Source organism: Nelumbo lutea, chromosome 5 (assembly GCF_056320005.1).
Source record: "Nelumbo lutea isolate HS-2025 chromosome 5, American lotus-T2T, whole genome shotgun sequence".
Taxonomy (NCBI): Eukaryota; Viridiplantae; Streptophyta; class Magnoliopsida; order Proteales; family Nelumbonaceae; genus Nelumbo; species Nelumbo lutea.
In genome coordinates, this window is record NC_142688.1 from 38,950,068 (window position 1) to 38,975,962 (window position 25,895).

A 25,895-nucleotide genomic window follows, 5' to 3' on the forward strand; every position below is an offset into this window, starting at 1 on the left:
TAATTACTAAATGATGCAAAGATACCAAAAAAATGCATTGGTTGGAAAAGAAAAGAGTTAAAATCAGTGAATATGCCATGGCAAAGGAAATACTACCCATCATGAACCAGGTATAAAGAAGGTGCCTGAGATACAGCTATGAAACCCTAGAAACAGAGCTGTTATATGAGTATTCCTTCCTTTGATCCGATTAAGATGGGCCCATGACTATGAGATAGATTACTATGCTTCTCCCTCTACTCTAGTCAAGATGGGTCCATGACTTTGAGATAGGTTTTTATGCTTCTTTGGCAATAGGACTAATAATTCACCCTTTTTCAATAGGTAAGTTTTTAACCAGGTTAGTATGTTTATTGCTTGTATGAGATATAATCCTTGATGTTGCCCTGTTATCTGGAATCCATCACATTTTATTGAAAACCGTTATGTTATAACATTGTGGATGATCAATTGTTGTATTCCTTTTAACCAGGTTAGTATCATGCTATAACAATGATACCGGGCAGATTATGTATTTCCCCCCATGTTTGTGTTTTGTCTCAGTGAGGGAGAAACTTCCCATCACACCTTTCTCCTTTGTCAGGAAAGAAGAAAAATCTGGTATCATTTTCTCAATCTTATTGGTTTTAATAGGGTTGCTCCTGCACACATTTTAGAGTTTATTTAGCAATGGAATGGCAAGGTCTTGGCAAAAGGGGTAAGATTTATTGGATCATTGCTTTGCATGCAGTGTTGTGGGGGTGTGTGGGAAGAAAGAAATAACCATATGTTTGAAAACAAGGCTAGATCCCCTTGAGGAGTTGTTTGCCCATATTACTTTTCTTTGTGATTCATGGGTGGCAAATGCTGTGGAATTTCAAGGTTTTTCATTGTGAGACTTGCAAAGTAGTCTAGTCTAGTAAGCAACTTTAAACTTTGATGGCAGTGCTCTTGGAAACCGTGTTGGCATTGGGGGTGTGATTAGGACAGGTGATGGTAATTGTTGACAAGATATGATTTGCGGCAAATTAAGAAAGATATGATTTGCTGCAAACTTAGAAAGATTTGATTTGATTGATTACGTATTTGAATAAATTTAGGAAAGATTAGGTTTGAATAAAATTAGGAAAGTCATATCCTAGGATTAAGGGAAAGATTTAATCAATCCCTAATTGAGAGAGATTCTAGGAGTAATTGAGAGAGATCCTAGGAGTTTGTCTCTCCTATCTTTTCTTATTTAAGTTGTATGCTCAACCTGTTTTATCAACACATTATCAATACAGAAGTATTTCTTCTTCTCTTCCTCTTTATTTTTCCATATGGTATCAGAGCTTTAGGGTCCGATCATGAATTTTAAGGCCGCCATGGTTGGCTCTGGTTCAACCTCTTCAGATGCTACTAGTGGTGTGACATCTTTGGAGGGAGGTATTCAGTCAGCGGCTATCTCCTCTGAGAATTCTCTTCAGATTACCATTCACAAATTGAATGGAAAGAATTATCTTGAGTGGTCTTAGTCCGTGCGGTTGGTGATCAACGACAGAGGGAAACTCGGCTATTTGAATGGCGAAGTAAAACCGCCAACCACTGATGATCCAAAGTACAGGCAACGGCGTTCTGAAAATTCTATGGTTACCGCCTGGCTGATCAACTCTATGGATCCTGTGGTTGGAAAACCATTCATGTTCTTGCCAACTGCTTGTGATGTGTGGGAAGCTGTTAGGGAAACCTATTCAGATCTAGACAATCATTCACAACTGTTCGAACTGAATACCCGAATGTGGAAGATGCAACAAGGTAAGCGTGAAGTAACTGCTTATTATAATGAGATGATGGCTGTTTGGCAGGAGCTGGATTTATTTGAAGAAGAAGAATGGGAAAGTCCGAGTGACAGTGCTCGGTACAAAAAGAAGATAGAAAGAGGCCGGGTCTGTCTTCTTGGTTGGTTTGAATAAAGAACTCGATGAGGTTTTGGGACGTATTTTAGGGCGAAAGCCCTTGCCTACTATAAGAGAAGTTTTTCAGAAGTGCGTAGAGAAGAAGCACGGCGGCAAGTGATGTTGAAGAATGTTAATGAAACAAAAACTGAGAATGAAGGGTCCGCTCTTGTGGCCTGAGGTGCAGACGTTGATGGAGATAAACGAGGAGGAAAGCAAAGGCCTTGGTGTGATCATTGCAAAAAGCCATGGCATACTCGGGAAACCTGCTGGAAGCTGCACGGGAAACCAGCAGGTTGGAAGAAAAAATCAGACAGTGACAACAAGTCAGGGGGAGATGTCCGCGCGCTTCAAGTAAGCAATTCGGATCCAGGGCAAGCAATCATCATCATAGTCTCTTTCTTTCACAAAAGAACAAATAGAGCACTTATATAAAATGTTTCAATCTCAATCGTTAAGAAACTCTAACCCATCTTGCTCTCTAGCCTAGTCAGGTAATTTTTTCACTGCATCCATTGCTTGTACCAAATCTAATGGCTCATGGATATTAGATTCAGGTGCCACTGATCATATGACCAGCACTTCACAATTCTTCTCTTCATATACACCCTGTGCAGGGAATCAAAAGGTTAAAGTTGCAGATGGTTCCTTTGCTACTGTTGCTGGGAATGGAATTGTGTCTATTTCTCCTTCTCTAAACCTTAAAGATGTTCTACATGTTCCTATCCTATCATACAATCTCTTATCTGTCAGCAAACTAACCCTTGATCATAATTGTCGGGTTAATTTTTTGTCTTCTTGTTGTGAATTTCAGGAGGTGCTAAACTGGTGGTGGCCTCTACCTCTTTAATAAAGGATCAACCTTTGGAAGGCAAGATCGACAGACTTGTTTCAGCTCTATCTCGGTTTCTAGTGAAAGTGAAGTTTTGTTATGGCACTATCGGTTAGGACATCCTAGCTTTCAATATTTAAAGCATCTATTTCCCAAGTTATTCATGAATAAAAATCTTTCGTGTTTTAAGTGTGAATCTTGTGAATTAGCAAAACATTATCGTGCTGTTTTTCCGTCCCAACCATATAAAAAATCAAAACCATTTACCATGATTCATAATGATATTTGGGGTCCTTCTAGAGTAACAACTCTTTCTGGAAAGCGTTGGTTCATTACTTTTATTGATGATCATACTAGGGTCACTTGGGTTTTCCTTTTAAAAGAGAAATTAGATGCTGAAACTGTGTTTAAAACTTTTTATAACATGGTTCAAACACAATTTCAGACTCAGATTAAAATTTTTCGAAGTGATAATGGAAATGAATTTTTTAACAATGTGTTAGGGGATTTTTTTACTGAGAAAGGAATTGTACACCAAAGTTCGTGTGATAATACACCTCAACAAAATGGGGTGGTTGAAAGGAAAAACAAACATCTCCTTGAAGTTGCTAGAGCCCTAAGTTTTCAAATTAAGGTTCCTAAGTATCTTTGGGGAGAAGCTGTTTTAACAACCACTTATTTGATTAACAGATTGCTTACATGAATTTTAGATTTTAAAACACCCATACATGTTTTCATTGACTGTTTTCTAAACTCTCGGCTAGTGACAAACATTCCCTTAAAAATTTTTGGAAGTGTGGCCTTTGTTCATAACCATGATCCTAAGTGTTCAAAACTTGATCCAAAAGCACATAAATGTATTTTTGTAGGCTATCCCACTAATCAGAGAGGTTACAAATGCTTTGATCCAGTTTTGAAATGGATGTTTGTGAATACGGATGTCACATTCTTTGAAGGAACCTACTACTACAGACACTCCTATCTTCACGGGGAGAGCAAAACTAGTGAAGATGGTCTTTTAGTTGGTTCTGATTTAATGTTTGAATTTGTCCATAATGATGTTCCTCACAACCAGTCACCGAAAGAAAGTAAGGCAGAAAATACAAAATCAGTGGAAGCAAATGAATTAAATATTGAAAATGAACAACCTTCGGTGATGCCATCTCAAAATAAACAAGTTGAAACAACAGAGATGTGTGCGAAACAGTATAAAGGCCTTGTATATTCAAGGGAACATCTAGCACTGAAAAGGAGAGGCACTATTCCGCAACATCAACAAGAATCTGATCTGAGGGAGGATCATGAAATTCATGATAATTCTCCAAAAATACCTAAAAATATTCCTCCAGGTAATTCTAATTCTTCTAGTCAGCTTGATCTTCCCATTGCTCTTAGGAAAGGTGTTAGGTCTTGTACAAAACATCCTCTATCAAATTTTGTATCTTACAAAAATATTTCACCTTCATATTGTGCCTTTATTTCACAAGTGTCTAGTGTTTCCATTCCTAACAGTATCCAGGAGGCTCTAAATGTTCCTGAGTGGAAAGAAGTTGTTTTTGAGGAGATGATAGCTTTGGAAAATAATGCTACTTGGGAGAAAGTGGATCTACCGGATGGAAAGACAGTTGTTGGTTGTAAATGGGTGTTCACTCTGAAGTACAACTCAGATGGATCCTTTTTTTTTTTATCAATAACACTTTCATTAACTCATCAAAAGAAGATTTACAATAGGAAGACAAACACGCTTATCTTCCAAGAGCAACAAAGAACCTCAAGAAAAGAAAAAAATAAAGAAAACACACTATAGTTACAGCTTAGTCCAAAAAGGTGAATCCCTTTCTGCCCCTTGTTTAGCTAAATTGTCCGCTAGGGAATTAGCTGATCTTTTAACCCAAAGTATCTTAATTTCCATCTCCCGCACCAGCCACTTGAATTTCCTCCTCTCATTATTGTACTTCCATAAGCCATTGTGATATTTAATCAGCCACCCTATCACCACCTTTGAATCCCCTTCAATTAAGAGTTTCTTGATGTTCAACTCCTTAGCCTTTCTGTACTCCTTCCATAACTGCAAAGATCTCAGCCCTAAGGGAGTCACCCACTCCAATTGGGCCAGAGAACATAGCAGAAATGACCCCATTTTCCTCCCTAAAAACACCCCCAATCCCTGATTGTCCTGGATTTCCCCTGCTACACCCATCAAAGTTTAGTTTCACGAATACACTAGGTGGAGGGGTCCAAACTACACTCATTACTAACTTAGTCTGTGCGCAATTTGCAATTTCACCCCACTTCCTCAACATGTCATCCACAGAGTTATCTGTGAAGAGCTCCAAAGATTTCAGCCACTATACCGCCCTAATATGAATGATAGCCCTCAAATCTGCTGCTCCTCTCTGAACTTCTGAGAATATCCTAGAGTTTCTTTCTTCCCAAAGTGTCCAACATACTGCAGCCCTTAGTCCTCTCCACATTGTCCTTCCCCTTTTTATCCGCCACCTGAAAAGAGAAGGGGAAAAAAGGCCTTGCAAGTTTGATGGGGTATTCCAACTACATCCAAATAGGGACAAAGCCCATTCCCAAATTGACTTCGCAAAATGGCAAGACACCAGTAGGTGAAAACCAGTCTCCCCATCCGCTTTACAAAGAACACACCACTGAGGTGACAAACAAGTATTGGGTCTCTTCTTTTGGAGTAGATCACCGGTGTTGATTCTTTCCAAATAGGCTTCCCAACAAAAACTACCAACCCTAGGAGGTATTGCTCTGCACCAAACCTCATCAATAGGAAAAGGAGGGAAGGTAGGACTGGTGGACTGACCTAAGATTTTGAAGAAAGAAGCACAAGAAAAAAATGTCGTTGGGAGGTGTCCAAATTCTAGAATCCGCCCTAGTGGGGTCTAAGACAACGTTATCAAGAATTGCAGTAAGGCTCAAAATATTGTCAAAGTCAAAGTCCCTCAAATCCCTTCTTAGACCCAAGTTCCACCCAATCCCAGAAGTGGAAGAGGACGGGGTGGTAAAAGACGAGATTGGCTCTTTTTTCAGATCAGAAAGAGCAAACAAAGAAGGAAACTGATCCTTTAGAGGGGCACTCGCCACCCAGGTTTGTTCCCAGAATTTTATGGAGTTATCGGAATTCAAATCATACCTGATATTAGGAGAGAAAATTGGTAGCAGGTCACGAATGGCTTTCCAAGGAGAATTGCTTGTGGTCCTAGCTCTGATTCTAGCGTCCCATCCAGTGTGCTCCAGCCCATGAATACTTGCCACTATTCTAGCCCATAGCTTTTTCTTCTCCAAGGTCCACAACCACTTTCCCAACAGAGTCGTATTCCTTCTCCTAATATTACCAAGCCCCAAACCACCACATGTCTTACTCCTACAAACTATCTCCCAGCTAACTCTATGATCCCTCTTTTCCTCTCCCGGTTCCCACAGGAAATTTCTCATTAACTTCTCCAATCTATTAGCAACCTTCACTGGGATTTTAAACACCGACAGGAAAAAGATAGGTAAATTAGCAAGTGTGGCCTTAATAAGAGTAATTCTCCCACCAAGAGAGAGGTAGTTCTTTTTCCATGACACCAGTCTTTTTTCAAACCTTTCCACCATCGGGTTCCAAAAGCTCTCTCTCATAGGAGGCAACCCTAAGTAGTTCAAAGGCCACCCTAAGACTTCACACCCCAGCACTTCAGCACTCTCCCTGATCTCTCCCTCCTCCAAATTCACCCCCACAACACAGCTCTTCCCAAGGTTAACCTTCAAGTTGGATATTTGCTCAAGCAGTTGTATCATCGACTTCAAATTCCTGATAAAGCTCACATTACCGCCTTCTCAAAACAGAATCGTGTCGTCAGCAAACTGCAAGTGAGTAAGGGGGGTTTCCACCCTCCCAACTCTCCAGCCTCTAATAAGCCCCCTAGAATCTACTCTGTGAATCAGTTTCCCCAAAACCTCCGCAATTAGAATGAACAAGAAAGGAGAAAGGGGGTCTCCTTGTCTTATACCCCTACTGGCTGGAAAGAAATCTACCACTGTCCCATTCACTAGCACTGAGTAATGACAATTCCGGACACAACCCATAATCCACTTACACCACCTATCCCCGAACCCAAATTTAGTCAAAACTTTCCTAAAAAATTCCCAGTCCACCAAGTCATAAGCCTTTTCCAAGTCCAACTTAGATGGATCCTTGGAGAGATATAAGGCTCGCTTAGTAACTAAAGGCTTTACTCAGACGTACGAAGTGGACTACTCCGAGACCTTTTCTTCAGTGGCGAAACTAAATACAGTTTGAGTACTCTTATCTGTTGTAGCTAACCTTGACTGGTCACTGAATCAACTGGATGTGAAGAATGCCTTTTTGAATGGAGACTTGGAAGAAGAAGTATATATGGAGCCTCCACCTGGTTTTACTGAGAAGTTTGGAACTAAGGTATGCAAGCTAAAAAAGTCTCTATATGGACTTAAACAATCTTCCATAGCCTAGTTTGAAAGATTCACAAGGTTTGTTGAAGGTCAAGGATATAATCAAGGACAATTTGATCATACTCTTTTCACAAAAAGATCCACCGAAGACAAGGAATCGGTTCTGATTGTCTATGTTGATGACATAATCTTGACCGGAGATGATATTGAAGAGATGAGCAGACTAAAGCAGAGCTTAGCCAAGGAATTCGAGATTAAAGACTTAGGCCAACTAAGGTACTTTCTTGGAATGGAAGTGGCTAGATCAAAGAAGGGCATTGTGGTTTCGCAACGAAAATATATTCTAGACCTCTTGAAAGAAACTGGAATGAGTGGATGCAAACCTTCAGACACTCCGATAGAAGTTAAGGCTAAACTCGGAGAAGTTAAAGATGGGGTTCCAGTAGATGTAGGTAGATACCAAAGGCTGGTAGGAAGATTGAATTACTTGTCACATACACGTCCTGACATTGCCTTCGCTGTGAGCATGGTGAGTCAATTTATGTACTCTCCGTACGAAGAACATCTTGAAGCTGTGTATCGAATTCTTAAGTATCTAAAAGGCACACCAGGAAAAGGACTCCTCTTCAAGAAAAATGAGAAGAGAGGGGTTGAAGTGTATACAGATGCGGGTTGGGCAGGCTCAATCACTGATAGAAGGTCAACTTCGGAGTACTGCACATTTCTTTGGGGCAATTTAGTTACTTGGAGAAGCAAGAAGTAAAGTGTAGTTGCTAGAAGCAGTGCTGAGGCTGAATTCAGATCAATGGCTCAAGGAGTGTGTGAGATTCTTTGGCTGAAGAGGGTGCTAGCAGATCTTAAGAGACCAGTGAATTTTCCTATGAAACTGTATTGTGATAACAAGGCAGCTATCAGCATTGCTCATAATCCGGTTCTACATGACAGGACTAAACATGTTGATATTGGCAGACACTTTATAAAGGAGAAACTTGAAGAAGGAATAATTTGCACTCCGTTTGTACCAACCACGCAACAAGTTGCAGATGTTTTGGCTAAGGGCTTGTTGAGGCAGCCATTTGAACTTCAAGTTAGCAAGTTGGGCATGATAGATATCTTTGCACCAACTTGAGGGGGAGTGTCGACAAGATATGATTTGCTGCAAATTTAGAAAGATTTGATTTGATTGATTACGTATTTGAATAAATTTAGGAAAGATTGGATTTGAAGAAAATTGGGGAAGTCATATCCTAGGATTAAGGGAAAGATTTAATCAATCCCTAATTGAGAGAGATTCTAGGAGTAATTGAGAGAGATCCTAGGAGTTTGTCTCTCCTATCTTTTCTTATTTAAGTTGTATGCTCAACCTGTTTTATCAACACATTATCAATACGGAAGTATTTCTTCTTCTCTCCCTCTTCATTTCTTCTTCTCTTCCTCTTTATTTTTCCACAGTAATATCTGTTGGGTTTTTAGTGGCCCTATCAAGACTTCTGATTCAACCAAGGAAGAGGTGCTAGCTGTTTTTACTGGAATCCAAATTGCTAGAAAAGTAGAAATTTGGGTATCTCGAGATTGGCCATTGAAGGAGATACCATAAACACTATAAACTGGTTAGGAGTGAAAGATGGTGGTCCTTGGAGGCTGGCTCATTCCAAAATGACGCTAGAGACATTTTGGGCACAATGATTGTCCTTGGAGGCTGGCTCATTTCCTAAACAAGGCTAGAGACATTTTGGACACAATGACTGACATTACTTTGGATTCCCAGAGGTTTAAATGCTCTGGCTGATAGTCTAGTTAAGTCGGGGACCTTGAGGGATGGATGCTCTGTATGGCAACAGAATTCTGCCTTTGTAATCTGTCATCTGTGACTTTAGTTGTGTTGCATTCAGATGTACATCTTCTCATGTACCTCTTTTTCCTCTGCTAATGAATTTTTGGTCATCTTCCCTCAAAAAAATTGTTGCATTCTTTTTATTATATGGTGGATTGTGGAATATTTTGGTTGATTTTGTTGTTCAGATTTCTAATATTATTTTGTACCTCCCTGGAAGAGCTTTAACATGTCATTAAATTCTGATTTATCCTTGTGTTAAAGATTATACTTAACATTTTTACTGCAGGTGCTACTTACAAAAGCGTGTTCTCAACCTCTCAAGAGGCCCTGCAGTTCGAGCACTACGTGCACAAACTGATAAGAGGGAATATGCCATGGAGATGAAAAAAGTTGTGGAAAGGTAAATGCATTTGATTTTGGTTTTCTATGTAATTATATTAAGGTCAGATTTATTTTTCTTCATCTAGAATATGCTCAGCCTATTAAAAAATTAATAATAATATAATAACAACAATGTTGATGGTGAAGGTGGTGGTGGTGGTGGTGGTGGTGTTGATGGTGATTTCCTAATAACAAAATAATTTCAGAGTTAAGCTGATGCTTCATCTGCAACCTTACAATATGTTGCAATTTCAGCAGATGAACTATTTTCCTTTGGTAACAACAGATGCAAAAATATCCTTTATCACATCTTCAACATTCCGGCAATGATAGCAGTAAGGGTGGAAAAGATTCAGGGCTTACCATGGGCAGAAGATGCAAGAGCATTCCATTTAGTGAAGTGGGATTGGGTATTTAGACCTAATTCAGAAGGTGTATTGAATTTCCCAGGTGTGAGGGCAATGGATAAAGCTCTCTTGAAGAAACGCCATTTGGAGATTTTAGTAGAAAATGGGGCATTGTATGAGAGGATGGGTGGTAAACTATGGTTGTGGTTTTGGAACCACATCTGCCTTCTGCCATGCACGGGACATTTGTATACAAAAGCATGATGAAATTCCATCATAAGTTTGCATTCAAAACAAGTTTTTTTGGTGGAAAATTGGATAAAGGTGAGATTTTGGGAGGATAAATGGTGTGGAATTAACAAACTGTGTTTTGTCTCTAGGCTCTATATCTCTAGTAGATCAGCTCTAAAGATGTAGCTAACTATTAGTTAATACTTTAAAATGGCATCAAGGAGGTGGTTACTCTATTAGTTACTCTTGTTGTTTTAGGAGAGTTCAATGTAAAAAGGGTCAATCAAGTTCCTAGTTTCTCTTGGATAAATCAAGTGATTTTTTTTCTTATTATTCTAAATCTCACATCCCAAGTTTGTTATTTTTCTCATTTTTTCCTAATGGATTTATTTTCTTTTTATCGAATTTTTTGCATAGATCAAAATAACTAAGTTGTTTCCTTTCTTTGAAACTATATGTTGGATGACCATAAATCTAACAGTACTTAGGTGGATGATTCTTCACGTGTTTCCTTTCTTCTAAATTGATCACTTGAATAATTTGAGAAATTTGCATTTTGAAACATGAAATGTGTAAACATACGAGAAATCAAGAAGAGAGAAGAGAGGAGAGGAGAAGAAGAAGAAGAAGAGAAAGAATGTGGGAGTCAAAATCTTGGAGCTAGCAGCTACTGCTCCTCTTTTATTTAAAATGTTATAACTTATAACAAATATAAGAAATTGCAATTAGGCCCCTGGGGCTCACCCTAATACAAAGAAAAGAACATGCTGACAACAGTCTAAGCTGACAGCATTGTAACAGCATAAATAAAGAAAAAACTATTTAAGTCTAACAACACTCCCCCTCAAGTTGGGTTGAATATATCTATCATATCCAACTTGTCACACAACTCATTGTGCTGCAAGTGTGGAAGTCCTTTTGTGAGAACATCAACAAGTTCCTCCTTGGATTTGACATAAGGGGTGCAAATTTCTGCCTCTTCCAACTTTTCTCTTATGAAATGCTTGTCTACCTCAATGTGTTTGGTCCTATCATGTAGGACTGGGTTACTAGCAATGTTAATGGCTGCCTTATTGTCACTGTAGAGGGATATAGGGTTGTGGACACTAACCCCAAGTTCTCCTAAAAGGTTTTTCAGCCAAAGAACTTCAGCCACCCCATGTGCCATGGCTCTATACTCTGCTTCAGCACTTGATCTTGCCACTACACTTTGCTTTTTACTTCTCCATGTCACTAGATTTCCCCCTACAAAGGTACAGTACCCACGTGTGGATTTTCTATCATCCACAGCGCCTACCCAATCAACATTTGTGTAGACTTCCACCTTTAGATGATTATGTTTGCTGAATGGTAACCCTATTCCTGGATACTTCTTCAAGTACCTAAGAATCCTCTTTGTTGCCTCCATGTGTTGTCTTTTAGGGGAATGCATGAATTGGCTTAGGACCTCGACTGAGTAAGCAATGTCAGGGCGAGTCATGGACAAATAAAGTAACATTCCCACTAGTCTTTGAAACTGTTTCACATCTTTTAGTGGTTCACCATCACAATTTCCCAGTTTATGGTCAACATCCATAGGGGTATCGGCTGGTTTTGCACCTAACTTGCCTGTATCCTGTAACAAATCTAGGATATAATTCCTCCGAGAGATGAAAATGCCCCTTTTTGAGCGGGCAACTTCAATTCCAAGAAAGTACTTTAGGGGCCTCAGATCTTTTACTTCAAATTGAGAGGCTAAGAATTCCTTCAACTTTTGTATTTCTATGCTCCAGTTTCCTGTAATGATGATATCATCTACGTACACTATCAACACGGCCACTTGTTCTTGATATCTCTTCACAAAGAGAGTGTGATCAAACTGACATTGCTTGAACCCCACTTGTTGAATTTCTGTATGAAATTTATTGTACCACACTCGAGGAGATTGTTTTAGACCATAGAGAGACTTTCTTAGTTTGCACACCTTACTTTCACTTCCTTTGGCACAAAACCAGGAGGTTGAACCATGTACACCTCTTCCTCCAGATCACCATTTAAAAAGGCATTCTTAATATCCAGTTGATGCAATTTCCAATCAAGATTTGCAGCTAATGATAGAAGAAACCGTATTGAATTCATCTTGGCTACTGGGGCAAATGTTTCATCATAGTCAGCACCATAAACTTGGGTGTACCCTTTAGCTACCAGCCTTGCTTTGTAGCTTTCAACCATCTTGTTTGCCTTGTGTTTCATTGTAAACACCCACTTACACCCCACTGGATCTTTCCCTATTGGAAAATCCACCAACTCCCATGTTTGATTCTTGTGAAGGGCATTGATCTCCTCCTTCATAGAATATGTCCATTTTAGGGTGTTTTAAAGCTTTTGCCACATTTTTGGGTATGAGAATACTATCAACTGCAGATAGGAAGGCACGGTGAGAGGGGGAAATGTGGTCATAGGACACATATTGGGTAATGGGATGTTTGTTAGTGCATTACCTGACCCCTTTTCTATGAGCAATGGGAATGTCAAGGTCATCCACAACTGAAACGGGGCTATGGGATCAACAGGTGTTGGACTTACCTCCTGGGAATCAGACAGTGTTGGTTGCTCAGTGTTTGGTGGCTCCACCTCTTTGTCACATTGCTGATCTCTACGGTGTTGATGTTGGAAGACACGAAAAGGAGCGAGATCTGAAATAGAAGGAAGGGAGACTTCACGAACCTGAGCCTGCTTCTCCTCTTCCACATTACTCTCCCCTTGAGGAGAGGCAGGGAAAAACGATTCAGACTCAAAAAATGAGACATCCATGGAGACAAAAAACTTCTGGCCAATAGGAGAAGCAGACAAGTCATGGAGTAGACCGTGGATCCAACTTACCTCGGGATGGGGACAAGTCATGGACAAACGCACGACAACCAAACACCCTCGTGGGAATGGAAAAAAGAGGAGACTGAGGAAAAAATAACTGATGAGGGGCCTTGTAGTTTAACACTTCGGAGGGCATGCGGTTTATGACATAAGCAACAGCAAGTACAGCATCAGCCCAAAATCATTTGGGAACATTCATATGTAACATTGTCCCCCAAGCTACCTCAAGGAGGTGTCTGTTCTTTCTTTCAACAACACCGTTTTGTTGTGGTGTTCTTGCACATGAGCTTCTATGAATCGATCCATGGGAAACAAAGAACTCATTTAGCTCACCATGGAAATATTCCTTCGCATTGTTGGATTGAAAAATTTGAACTTCCACATGGAGCTGTGCAAACACCATCCTTTGGAAATCTCTTACAATCTTTGGGGTTTCGTCTCTGTTACACATGGGAAAAACCCATGTATAACAGGAGAAGTCATTAATCAATGTGATAAAGTATTTATGCCCACCCTCTGAAGTTATGGTAGTAGGCCCCCACACATCAAAATACACAATATGGAAGGGGAAACTTGATCTTTTATTACTTGAAGAAAATATTGTTCTACATTGTTTGCTCAATTGAAACGTTTGACAATGGAAATCTAAAATTGAACAAGACTTAAATAAAAAAGGAAACTGGGACTTTATTATTTCAAAAGACACATGACCTTACCGATTATGCCACAAAACAATTTGACCCTTATTTGACCGACTATGAGACTCTGAAGATGACATCCAGAAACCAGCTTTGTGGTCGAGAGTGTAGAGACCATCCACTAAGCTTCCTTTACCAATCGTCCTCCTAGAAGTTAGGTCTTGAAAAATACATGAATCAGGAAAAAAGGTTACACTGCAGTTTAATGAATTTGTGATACTACTAATGGAAAGAAGGTTCATAGGAAGCTAAGGGACATGTAAAACATTATTCAAGTTAAGTCCTTGGGAAAGGGATATTGATCCTTGACCTGCAATGAAAAAAAAAGATCCATCTGCAAGTCTCACCTTATCCCTTCCTGACAAAAGGTTATAAGAACTAAATAGGTTTGGTTTACCGGCCATATGATTAGAAGCCCCTGAGTCAATGATCCAAGGGGAATCGGTGGTTGTAGAGACATGGAAGGCAAAAGTTGCATTACCTGATGTAGACACAAATGAAGTAGAAGGGTTACTAGTGGTTGATCTGTCCATCTGGCGCAAGGCCCTACCATATGATTCCAAGTGACTATGGAAGGAGTTCATAATGTCTTCCTTGGGGTCAGAACCAATCAAGTGTTCTCGAGTAGTATTGTGGGTTGTATTAGGCTTCTTCTGACTTTGTACCTTACCCTGTTCTTGGTTCTTTACAGCCCACTTTGGTCTCCCATGGAGCTCCCATCTTGTGTCACGTGTATGTCTTGAACGACGACAATGGGTGCAGAACAACTTATCCTTATCATTGGCTTTCTTGGAATCATTTTTCTTTCCCATGTTATTTCCACCCATTGCAGCTAATGCTACCTGTTGCTCCCCCTCAGTTGTAACTGTAGAAACCACTTATGTGGTCCCCACCTCTTTCTATTGTACTCGTATACAACTATTAGTTATTTAAGTCAGTCCACAATTAGTTATTAGTCTTTTATTAGAATTTTATTTTTGCCATGTAAGCAGTCTTATCCTTACTTCAGAATTAATATAAATATAAAGAAGGGGGCGGCAGATTAAGCATCCTTTTCTTTTCTAAAACTTTTCCTTCGAATTCTTCTTCTCTGCTTCTCTCTTTCTCCTCTCATTCTCTCCTCTCATCTTCTTAATTTCCTGTTGATTATACACCACAACTTGGGTTGTTAGTAGTCTCATACGACTACATGGTATCAGAGCCAACCTAGGAAATCTTATGATAGTCTGACATGGCCAACTGCATAAGAATTTCCTAGGGTTGGAAAATTTCCAGCAAAAGAGATCATCGACTGAATCTTGGAGATTGTTGGTGAAGCATCAGAGGGTGACCAACAATCATGAAGAGTCAAAAGGAAGAACTCTCAAGATTAGGGTTCAAACTTGATTTTGAAGGTTGCAGCCAGAAAGTCAGAAGGAAGAACCCTCAAGATTAGGGTTCAGACTTATTTTTGAAGGTTGCGGCCAGAGTTTTGCTGAAGTAAGTTAATATTTGATATTGAAAGATTACCTTTTCTGGTTATTTCAAAGGTTTGACTAAAAGTTTTTTTCCTCTTGAACTGTTCTTGATACATTAAAATGATGGTTTTTGGTTACTTTAAGAGGTGCGGCTAAGAGATCCCCCCCCCCCCCCCTTTTCTAGCCATTGATTGTGTTCCTGGCTTGTTTCTTGACCTTTGGCTGGTTCTAGGTTTAAGATTCTAGTTTCTTGACTGTCACCAATTCTAGGGCTGCAGTTAGTCAGCCTTGCATTCTAAGTTGTTCTTGGAAGGTTACCTTTTTAGGTGGATTGTCGACCTAGAAGGATAAAGTAGGTTCGACTGTTAACAAATTCTGGGTGAGATTACCCAGTCTTAGTGATAGAAAGGTATTGTTTATTGATCTTAGGTTCGGCTGATAGCAAATTCTGGGTGTAATTACCTAGTCTCAATGATACAAGAGGCATTCTTTAACCTTTTCTTAACAAAGAATGGAGTTTAAGAGCCAAGGGGAAAACCTTTTAGGGGCTGGTGGTGCTGGTATCATACCTGAGAATAGTTTTCAGATTACCACTGTAAAATTTGATGGGTCAAACTACCTAGAGTGGGCCCAATCAGCCATGATGGCTAGTGGGGGTAAAGGAAAGCTAAGTAATTTATTGGGAGATGTCAAGGAATCAGCCAAGGAGGACCAGATATATATCAAATGGGTTCAGGAGAACTATTTGGTTATGACATGGCTGTGTAACTCCATGCAGCCACATATCAGCCAAATTTATTTATGGATAAAAACAGCTAAAGAAAATTGGGAAATCATGAAAGAAACCTACTCCCAACCCCTCAATGTTGTTTGGGCCTATGAGCTAAAATGTAAGGTAAATAACTTTAAGCAAGGAGAGAAGCCAGTCTCGGTTTATTTTTCCACCTTGAAATCCTTGTGGCATGAGATTGATCACTTAGAAACAATTGAGTGGGAAAGCTAGAAGGATGCACAGACCTACAAAAAATAGGTTGAAACCAATAGGGTATTTGAGTTTCTAGCTGGTATGAATTCTGAGTATGACATTCTGAGACAACTTCTAACAAGAGATAGTGGACCCTATCACAAGCTTACTCTCTAGTGCATAGTGAAGAAAGTAGAAGGAAAGTTATGTTACAACATTCGCCATTTGAATCAACTTTGGTAGCAACTAAACCCAAGTTTGGGGGGGGGGGGATAAGGAGAGAGATATGAAGAAGGAAGACAAGGACCTAATATGTGAACATTGCAAGAAACCTAAGCATACCAAGGAAACCTATTGGAAGCTACATCCTCATCTAGTTCCAGCAAAACTCAGGAACAAAAAGGGGAATGCTAATACAACTGTTACTATTGATTGTGCAACCTCATCAGGCACAAGAGCAACACCACTAGACACTCTAGCTGCTATCCAAGCTGCCTTAACTTAGTTGGAAAAGGAGGTTGGTAATTCAACATCATCATCTCAGCCAGTCACAACATCAGCTCCTCCCACATTGGCATTTGCTCATTCAGGTACACGGGCTGATGGATCACTTGTTGGGTGTATCTAATCTGCATGTTCCATTTCCCTTGGCATAGACTCAGGTGCATCTGATCATATGACTGGTTTGCCTTCACTATTTACTACCTATCACTTATCCTCTGGTAAAGACAATGTGTCTATTGCTGATGGATCACTTGTTCTCATTTTTGGCAAGGGAGACATCAAGTTGTCTAGTGCCATTTCCCTGTCTTTTGTTCTACATGTTCCTAAACTCAGCACCAATTTACTTTTAGTTAGTAGCACTGGTAAAAACCAGAATTGCTCAGTAACCTTTTTTCCTGATCGATGTGTTTTTCAGGACTTGGAGACAAGGAAGGTGATTGGGACTGGCCGTGAGACAAATTGAATCTATCTGCTTGGAGGAAGTTCACAGTAGGAAGATAGTGAAGTTAGAGGGTCTTTTGTTTCTCAGTCTATTGGTCAAGTCATGCTTTGGCATAACCGATTGGGTCATTTATTCTTTAGGTATTTGAAAAGCTTGTTTCCTAGTTTATTTGAATCTATCCTGATGTCTAATTTAAAGTGTGAAAGTTGTGAGCTTGCAAAGCATTGTAGAACGACCTATTCATTAAGTAATAAGAGAAGTAATGTTCCTTTTGACATTGTGCATATTGATGTTTGGGGACCATTATCACATCACTGCTATGAGGGGGGGGGGGTACAGATGCTTCTTGTTGTTTGTTGATGACTACACCTGGTTTTCTTGGGTCTACTTGATGCATTCTCGAGATGAGGTTCCTACCCTGACCTAGACCTTTTATCAGATGATTTTAACCCAGTTTGGGGTAAAAATCAAAATTTTCAGATCCAATAATGCGAGGGAATACTTTAAAACATCATTAGCCTCTTATTTTCTTGACCATGGGATTATCCATCAGAGTACCTGCCCTCATACCCCTTAGCAAAATGGGGTGGCTGAGAGAAAGAATAGGCACATATTGGAAGTAGCTTGAATTATCATATTTAACTCCAATGTGCCTATACATTTTTGGGGAGATGCCATTCTCACACCTATGTATCTCATCAACCGAATCCCTTCATGGGTTCTTGACATGAAACCTCCATTCACTCTTTTATATCTTGATAAAGAGCTATTTTCTGTCCCTCTTAAAATCTTTGGTTGTACCTGCTTCGTGCAGAGTTTTGGCCCTCACCGTTCCAAATTTGACCCTAAAGCCTCAAAATATATTTTCCTTGGCTATACACAAATTCAAAAGGGATACTGCTGCTATGAACCTACTTCGAGAAGGAGATTCGTATCCATGGATGTTACTTTCTTTGAGGATGTACCTTATTACTCTAGGGTTTCTTCTCAGGGGGAGAGTAGTAAGGTTGGGGTTAACACATCAGAAGTCCCTTTACCTGTTCCATTGAGTGAAGAGGGGTGTAATGGGGAGGGTTGTCAAAAATGTCGGGATTTGAGAGTTTATCACAAACGATGGAGGCAGGTTAATTTCGCTCATCAGTAGTCCAGGCCAGCCCCAATTCCTTCTAAAGATCCAGATCCAGGTACTACATCTCTTCCATCTCCCATTACAGATGAGCCTTTTGCTGTTGAGCCTTCTCCATCTTCTGAGCCCTCACTTCCATTGAATGACCTTGACCTCCCCATTGCAGTCTGTAATGGCAAACGCCGTTGCACCTCATCCACAACCCACTGTATCTCACAATTCTTGTCCTATGATCATCTGTCTCCCTCTTACAAGTCCTTTCTTACATCCATTATTGATATTCCTATTCCTAGAACAGTATAGGAAGCCATAACCATTCTTGAGTGGAAGGGTGCAATGAAGGTAGAAATGGATGCCCTTTTGAGAAACAATACCTGGGAGCTAGTTGATCAACCTAAAGGGAAGAAACCAATTGGATGTAGATGGGTGTTTACTGTGAAACATAATGTTGATGGTTCCATTGAAATGTATAAGGCCCTGTTAGTTGCAAAGGGGATTTACTCAGACTTATGGTATAGATTACTTGGAGACTTTCACACCAATAGCAAAAATGACCACTATTAGAGTGCTATTATCTCTTGTAGCCAGTTACTTTTGGCCCTTGTTCCAAATGGATGTTAAAAATGCCTTCCTCAATGAAGACTTGCAAGAAGAAGCGTACATGCAGCTACCTCCTGGTTTTTATAGTACAGAGACAGGTAAGAAGGTTTGCCGGCTGAATAAAGCTTTATATAGACTAAAACAATCCCCTAGATCTTGGTTTGATAGATTCAGACAAGCCCTTGAAAAGTTTGGCTTTGTGCAGGCTCAATCAGATCACACCTTATTTATTAAGAAAATGGATACTTTCTTGACTCTACTTACTGTATATGTGGATGATGTTGTAGTAACAGGGAGTGATAACAGTGAAATTGAGTCTCTTAAGAAACTTCTCCATCAAGAATTTGAAGTAAAAGACCTGGGAGAGATACGATATTTCTTGGGTATTGAGATAGCTCGGCCCAAACATGGAATCTTTGTTTCTCAAAGGAAGTATGTCATTGATTTGTTAGAAGAAACATGAAAGTTGGGTGTTAAGCCAACCGATACACCTATTGAATAGAATCACAAGATTAGTGCAGAAGGTGGAGAGCCTCTTGAAGATAAAGCTATGTTCCAAAGATTAGTTGGGAAACTACTTTATCTTTGTCTTACATGACCAGACATCAGCTATGCAGTCAATGTTGTTAGTCAGTATATGCACTCTCCTAGAACTACCCACCTACTTGTTGTTGAGAGGATATTGGCATATGAGGTGTACTATTTAAGGATAATAATCACATGAAGATAGAAGTTTACACAAATGCAGATTAGGCCGGTTGTGTTGATGATAGAAGGTCTACCTCTGGATATTGTGCCTTTGTAGGAGATAACCTTGTTTCTTGGAGGAGTAAGACACAAAATGTTGTTTCTCGTTCTAATGCTGAAGTTGAATATCGGCCCATGGCAATGGTGTGACTGAAATAATATGGTTGAAATCACTGTTTGATGAATTGGGTATTACCTATGAGAAACCTCTAATCTTGTATTGTGATAATCACTATTAATATAGCTCATAACCTGGTACAACATGACAAAACCAAGCACACTGAATTAGATCGACATTTTATTAGGGAAAGGGTTGCATCTCAAGAAGTCTGTCTTCCATATATCAACTCCAACATGCAGCTTGCTGATCTTCTCACCAAGTCAGTTTCAAAGAAGAAGTTAGAAGCAGATCTATGCAAATTGGGAATGACAAACATCTATTCCCAACTCGAGGGGGAGTGTAGAAACCACTGATGTGGTCTCCACCTCTTTCTTTTGTACTCGTATACAACTATTAGTTATTTAAGTCAATCCACAATTAGTTATTAGTCTTTTATTAGGATTTTATTTTTGCCATGTAAGCAATCTTATCCTTACTTCAGAATTAATATAAATAGAAAGAGGGGGGCGGCAGATTAAGCATCCTCTTCTTTTCTGAAACCCTTCGTTCGAATTCTCTTCTCTTCTTCTCTCTTTCTCCTCTCATTCTCTCCTCTCATCTTCTTAATTTCCTGTTGATTATACACCACGGCTTGGGCTGTTAGTAGTCTCATATGACTATAGTAACCATCACACTCAGTCTACTTTCCTTAGACTGAACAAGGGCATACACCTCTTGGACTGAAGGCAACTCTTTACTTCCTAAAATCTGAACTCTAAGGGGTTCATATATGGGGTTTAGTCCCAACAAGAAGGCAAAAACCCGCTGCTAAGAAACCAGCTTCTTATAGGCTCTAGCATCATCCTCATGTTTCCATTCTATAGCCCGATAGTGGTCCAATTCCTTCCAAACTGAGGTAAGAGCTGAATAATAGGCTGATAAGCTGCGGTTTCCCTGTTTACAGGTTGAGGATTCAGCTTGTAACTAGTAGATCTTAGCAAAGTGCCTTTGCTCAGAATAGGTGGTTTTGGCCCGTTCCCATATATCATTTGGAGTATCTGCCCACATAAAATTCTTCTTCACATCCGATTCCATGGCTGCAAGTAGCCAAGACATCACCATACTGTTTTCTTGGTCCCACTGGTCATTTCAGTAGTCCAACTATTGGGTTCTTTAACCCTTCCATTTATGTAACCAGCTTTCACCCTTGCTGTTACATAAAGTTTTACACCTTTGGCCCACTCCAGGTAGTTCAAACCATTTAAAGGAGTGATCAGCATAGGAAGCATCATGCTTTCCGTCCCTATACCTATTGTACCATGGGTCGACGTAACCCCAGATGATCAGATTCATTATTCGGCGTTTTCAAAGGCAGGTCTACAAGCCACAAACAAAAAACTGCAGGTGCACAAGACCAGTATCTAACAACAAAATGTAAAATGTTTATAATAGTTAGTTGGTTAGTTATTAACTTGTTTTATTTAATGATTAAATGCTGAAACTTATTGCTTATAAACTTTCTATTATATGGATATTTGTACCTTCTATCATTCTAACTTTATATATTATATGTTATTTTTACTAATCTATAAACTTTAATTAAAATTTTTCTTAAGTTTTGAGGCTTACAGCCTTAAACCTCACAATGCCTTGAGGCTTATGCCTCATTTTTTTGTGCCATTACGCCTCAACTATGCCTTTAGCCTTTTAAAACCATGTGAGAAAGAATGTTTAACTAATTGACAATCTTGTTCTAGAAAATTATATTCCTAGTGGCTTTTTTAGTATTCCAGGTTTCACAAGCTTCTGTCCAAGATATTTAGCAGTTTATTAGGAACATGCACAACAACATAGATGTGTATTCAATTCTCTGTATCAAAATATATATATATATATATATATATATATATATAATTTCAGTTTTTTCTATTCCTTTGAAGCTCAAAATCTGAATTGTTCATCAACTATATTAGTCCATTTTTCTACCATGATGTGCACAATGCGTGTATGTATACTCAGACATTTGCATTTTTTTAGTTGCACTCTATCTTCTAATCTGCATGTCGTATTGTCATTTCAGTACTCAAAATCTTTCTATCAGAGAGGCCATGGTAACTGATGTTTTGCTTGGAAAGAATGACAACATTGAAGGGGTTCGGACTTTCTTTGGGATGAACTTCTATGCTCCTTCTGTTATTCTTACAACTGGGACATTCATGAGTGGTAAAATTTGGGTCGGAAGAGCATCTATGCCTGCAGGGAGAGCTGGTGAGGCAGCATCTCATGGGCTGGCAGAAAATTTGCAACAGCTTGGGTTTGAAATTGATCGGCTGAAAACTGGAACTCCTGCTCGTGTTGATTGTCGTACTGTTGATTTCTCTGGATTAGAACCTCAACATGGAGATGAAGAGGTCCTCTTATCTAATCTCATTTGTAGGATCATAAGATTTAATGCTAATTTTGCATTGTTATCTTAAACAAAATGCTTGCTAGACTACCACAAAATAAGAGATTTGGATGTGGCATCACATTTGTTGCCCCAAAGGGCTTTACATGTTTCATCTCCACCCCCTCCATTCAAGGGGGAAGGGTTTACAATCTGAAACTTGGTTTATTGATATTGGGTGGAAAGTTGCATTCCTTGGACCCTTTTAGGTCCAAACCATGCTACCATGTGGAATACTCTTGGGTTGTATAACGTGATTCACCCATTTCCAAATTCTTCTCACTTGCATACTGATTTCAAGCCCTTCAAGCTTAATCGGAAGATTTGTCATTTTCCTAATCTCCCAATCCTGCAAATATATCTAGAAACAAGGTGTCCAAATCATTCTTCCACCGACCACTTCAAACAGTTGGGACACCTTCTTTTTGTCAACTTCCAAAGTAAACAGTTTGTCTCCAAGTGTTCCTGAACAATAATTAATCTCAAACTTTATTTATTAGTATTTTGATGCATTGTTGGAACATCTTCCTTCAACCCATTTACCTAATTTTATCCTTTCCTAATGAAGATAATTGTTGAGTGGGCCGGTTTGTCTTGTTGAGTTGCCCAGTTTGTCTTTAGTTTGTTTTTATTTAATTAGGAAGTTGTTGGGCCGAGGCCCATTAGTTTTTATTTTTTAAAGTTGTGATTGTTCAGTTTTAGTAGCCGCCCTACTAAGGGCATCCTTGTAATATCTCATCTTTAAGTTAAATATAAATATAATGAGGGGCTGGCGGCTAGGGTTAACTTTCTCATAACTCTAGTTGACCTCCTACTCTTTTCTTCTTCTCCTTCCTTCTCTACTGCTGAAATCTTCACCTTGCCTCCTTTTCTCTCACAAGAAGCTTGACTGAATCAGCAAATAGTGATTTCTACTATAATGATAAACAATATACACAATTTGGTATCCTTATGCCCTTTTTAAAACTCATGTGGCCCATTGGACCACCCCCGTTTCCCAAGTTGGCTTGTTAGTTTAGTCCTTCCAATATTTCAGGTTGTTCACACAATATATATATTTTTCTCAGCATAATGTATATTATCATCTTTATGTTTCCTTTATGATGAGTATTTTCTGAAAGCAATCTTCTTTTAAACAGGTTAGCTGGTTTAGCTTTGATCCTGATTTCCACATTGAAAGGGAACAGATGTGCTGCTATTTAACACGTACCACGAAAGCCACACACCAGCTTATAAAAGAGAACTTGCATGAAACCCCAACTTATGGAGGCTGGGTTGAAGCCAAGGGACCTAGATATTGCCCTTCTATTGAAGACAAGGTATAATTAATAGTTATATTGGCCCATAGTGTCAGTTGCATGTCTGCTAATTCAAGCTCAAAGAAAAGTGATTTACCACATATTCTGCATATCCACATAGTGTTTTTTTCTTTTTTCGGTAATGCTAATTTATTTACAGAGAAGAAGAAGAAAGAGGATTTGATTGATGGGTTGCTCCATTTGTGACCTGGGTGACTGTACATCTGTCCCTCCCCAGACCCTGCATTGGCAGGAGCCTTGTGCACTGGGCTGACCTTTATATTTTGTTGTTTATTATTAATTACATATAAATGAATCTGCTGCACTGCTGTCATTGCAACAGTTCTTGCCATCAATCAAGAGGAACAAAGCATATTGAGTTCTGTTTTCAGAAAGACGAAAGGATTACATTTAATTACTAATACCAGTTTGTTTACAAATCTTCCCTGGGAGATGCTTTTTACCAACCCATAATTTGCATCCAACAGTTGTTTACCTTTGGTGACATCCACAGATTGGTCTCTATAAAGCATCTTTCTTTGACTTATTTGATGGTTACCTCTTAGAACTTCTGTTATGGGCATCCTTTAAGCAAAGACTAACTGTTTATCAATAGTAGAAGAGGCCTAAGGAATTCTAAATCAATTTAGGTCATTAACCTATTACAATCTCTAGAAAACATCTTTTTTGAATCCTTTAACTACAGAGTATTTGAACAGTCACTTCTTTGGAAACAGCCAAGTTGTACATGCATGTTTTTTACCAGCAACAGGTTGATAGGATTTAGTAATCATTACGAAGGGAGAAGATAAAGAGAATCAATACAAAACTGAAAACATCATAAAGAAGATACCCTAAGGCTATCACACTTTGTTGGATAGGCATGTTGGTCACTCAGGTATCTAGTTTGTATTTAAAAATATGCTCATGGTTTTAGAAGTCCAATTAAACTGAAATACTAGGTAGAGGGATAAAACTTCATCATTATGGAACATGTTGGGACAGTCTTCTAAGCCAGCAAGAAGGCTTAACAGTTGTCTTGGCCATTACACATGAACATGCATTGGTATGGATGCTTTAGTTTCTTCTGAGTGAAGACTCATGGTTAATCAAGTAGGAAAATAGAGATGTTGCCATAGAGTTCATCTTTTTATATATTAAATTTGTTTTTGTTGTTTGAAATGTTAGTTTATGTTTGATACTTTAAAATTTCTATAAACCATGTAATTATTAACTCTATTTGCTTTTCAGATAGTGAGATTTCAGGATAAAGATTCTCATCAGATTTTCCTTGAACCAGAGGGCCGAAATGTGCCTGAACTTTATGTGCAGGTGTGCTGCCTGAACTTTAAAAATAACTTTTTATTTCTGACTTTTTTAAGTAATGAATATTATCTCATCTTCTTTTATTCTATCCTTTACATATTTTGCTATCTGCTTCAATAGTAATATATGTTTCTTGAGTTCATCATATCCAACCACTATGTGAATGGCTTAACGCATCTGACTTTTGGCAAAAAAAAGTCTGACTTTTGATGATTCTTGTGTATTACTCACAAAAAACTACAGAACCTTTGTTTCTACTTTGCAAATATATTTTTTATGATAGTTTTTCATTTGAAGTTTCAATTTTTAACTATAAATGATGTTCTTTTTCTTCCTAAATAGGGTTTCTCAACAGGTTTACCTGAAAGGCTGCAGTTACCACTCTTGAGAACATTACCGGGCCTTGAGAACTGTTCAATGTTGAGGCCTGCTTATGCCGTAGAATATGATTTCTTGCCTGCTCATCAGTGCTCTAGATCTCTTATGACAAAGAAAATTGATGGACTCTTCTTCTCAGGCCAGATAAATGGAACAACAGGCTATGAGGAAGCTGCTGCACAGGTTTTTTTTTTATCTTTTATGATGCTCTCCTCTTTTTTTTTTCTGTAGTCCTCAAGATTTCATCCCTTGTGTGGTGTTATTGTCTCAGTATTCTGAAAACACAAATGCACCATAACCCATAATGTCTCTTACATGTAAGCAAAGGAAGTTGTTGCTGTCACCTTCGAATTTATTTTTGAGACCTATGTCTCAGCTTATGCATTCATGTGCACAGGGTATTATTTCTGGGATTAATGCAGCTAGACATTCAGATGGAAAGCCTCTCATCATTCTTGAGAGGGAAAGCAGTTATATAGGGACCTTGATTGATGATCTGGTCACAAAAGATCTTCGGGAGCCTTACCGCATGTTGACAAGGTATTTGGGGCAAGGTGTTCCCTTTGACCATTCAATAATATTGTTCTTACTGAGTGACAAAATATGCAACTTATGTTTTTTTTATCAATAATGGCATAATTTCATTTCATTAAAGAGAAAGGGATAAGTGTACAACATAAGAAATACAGAAGTACGTGTCAGTCAATGAGAGATAAATACTCTTATCCCAATTAATCACTCATTTACAGAAGTGCCCAGAACATAGGTTCTCTCTCCACCCCTTGTTTGGCTAAAACATCAGCTAACGTGTTAGTGCAAAATTTAACCCAATTGAAGGAAATTTCCATATCTCTTGTCAACCACCAATTTTTCTTATTTTCATTGCAGTATATCCAAAACGTTGAATCCTCTCCCCGTAACCAACTTACTACCAGTTTGGAGTCACCTTCAACAACCAACTTCCTAATGTTCAGATCATTTGCT

General features: G+C 39.0%; 1 protein-coding gene across 1 annotated transcript in view; it reads left to right on the forward strand.

Annotated features, from left to right (window-relative positions):
- Window positions 1–25,895, forward strand: part of LOC148851838 (glucose-inhibited division family A protein) — a 58,626-nt gene that overhangs the window by 22,455 nt on the left and 10,276 nt on the right. Inside the window, exons 4-9 of the mRNA XM_088947182.1 lie at window positions 9,300–9,413; window positions 21,544–21,874; window positions 23,049–23,228; window positions 24,459–24,539; window positions 24,876–25,094; window positions 25,309–25,451. Coding sequence (XP_088803308.1) covers window positions 9,300–9,413; window positions 21,544–21,874; window positions 23,049–23,228; window positions 24,459–24,539; window positions 24,876–25,094; window positions 25,309–25,451 — 1,068 coding nt within the window. The remainder of the gene's footprint in view (window positions 1–9,299; window positions 9,414–21,543; window positions 21,875–23,048; window positions 23,229–24,458; window positions 24,540–24,875; window positions 25,095–25,308; window positions 25,452–25,895) is intronic.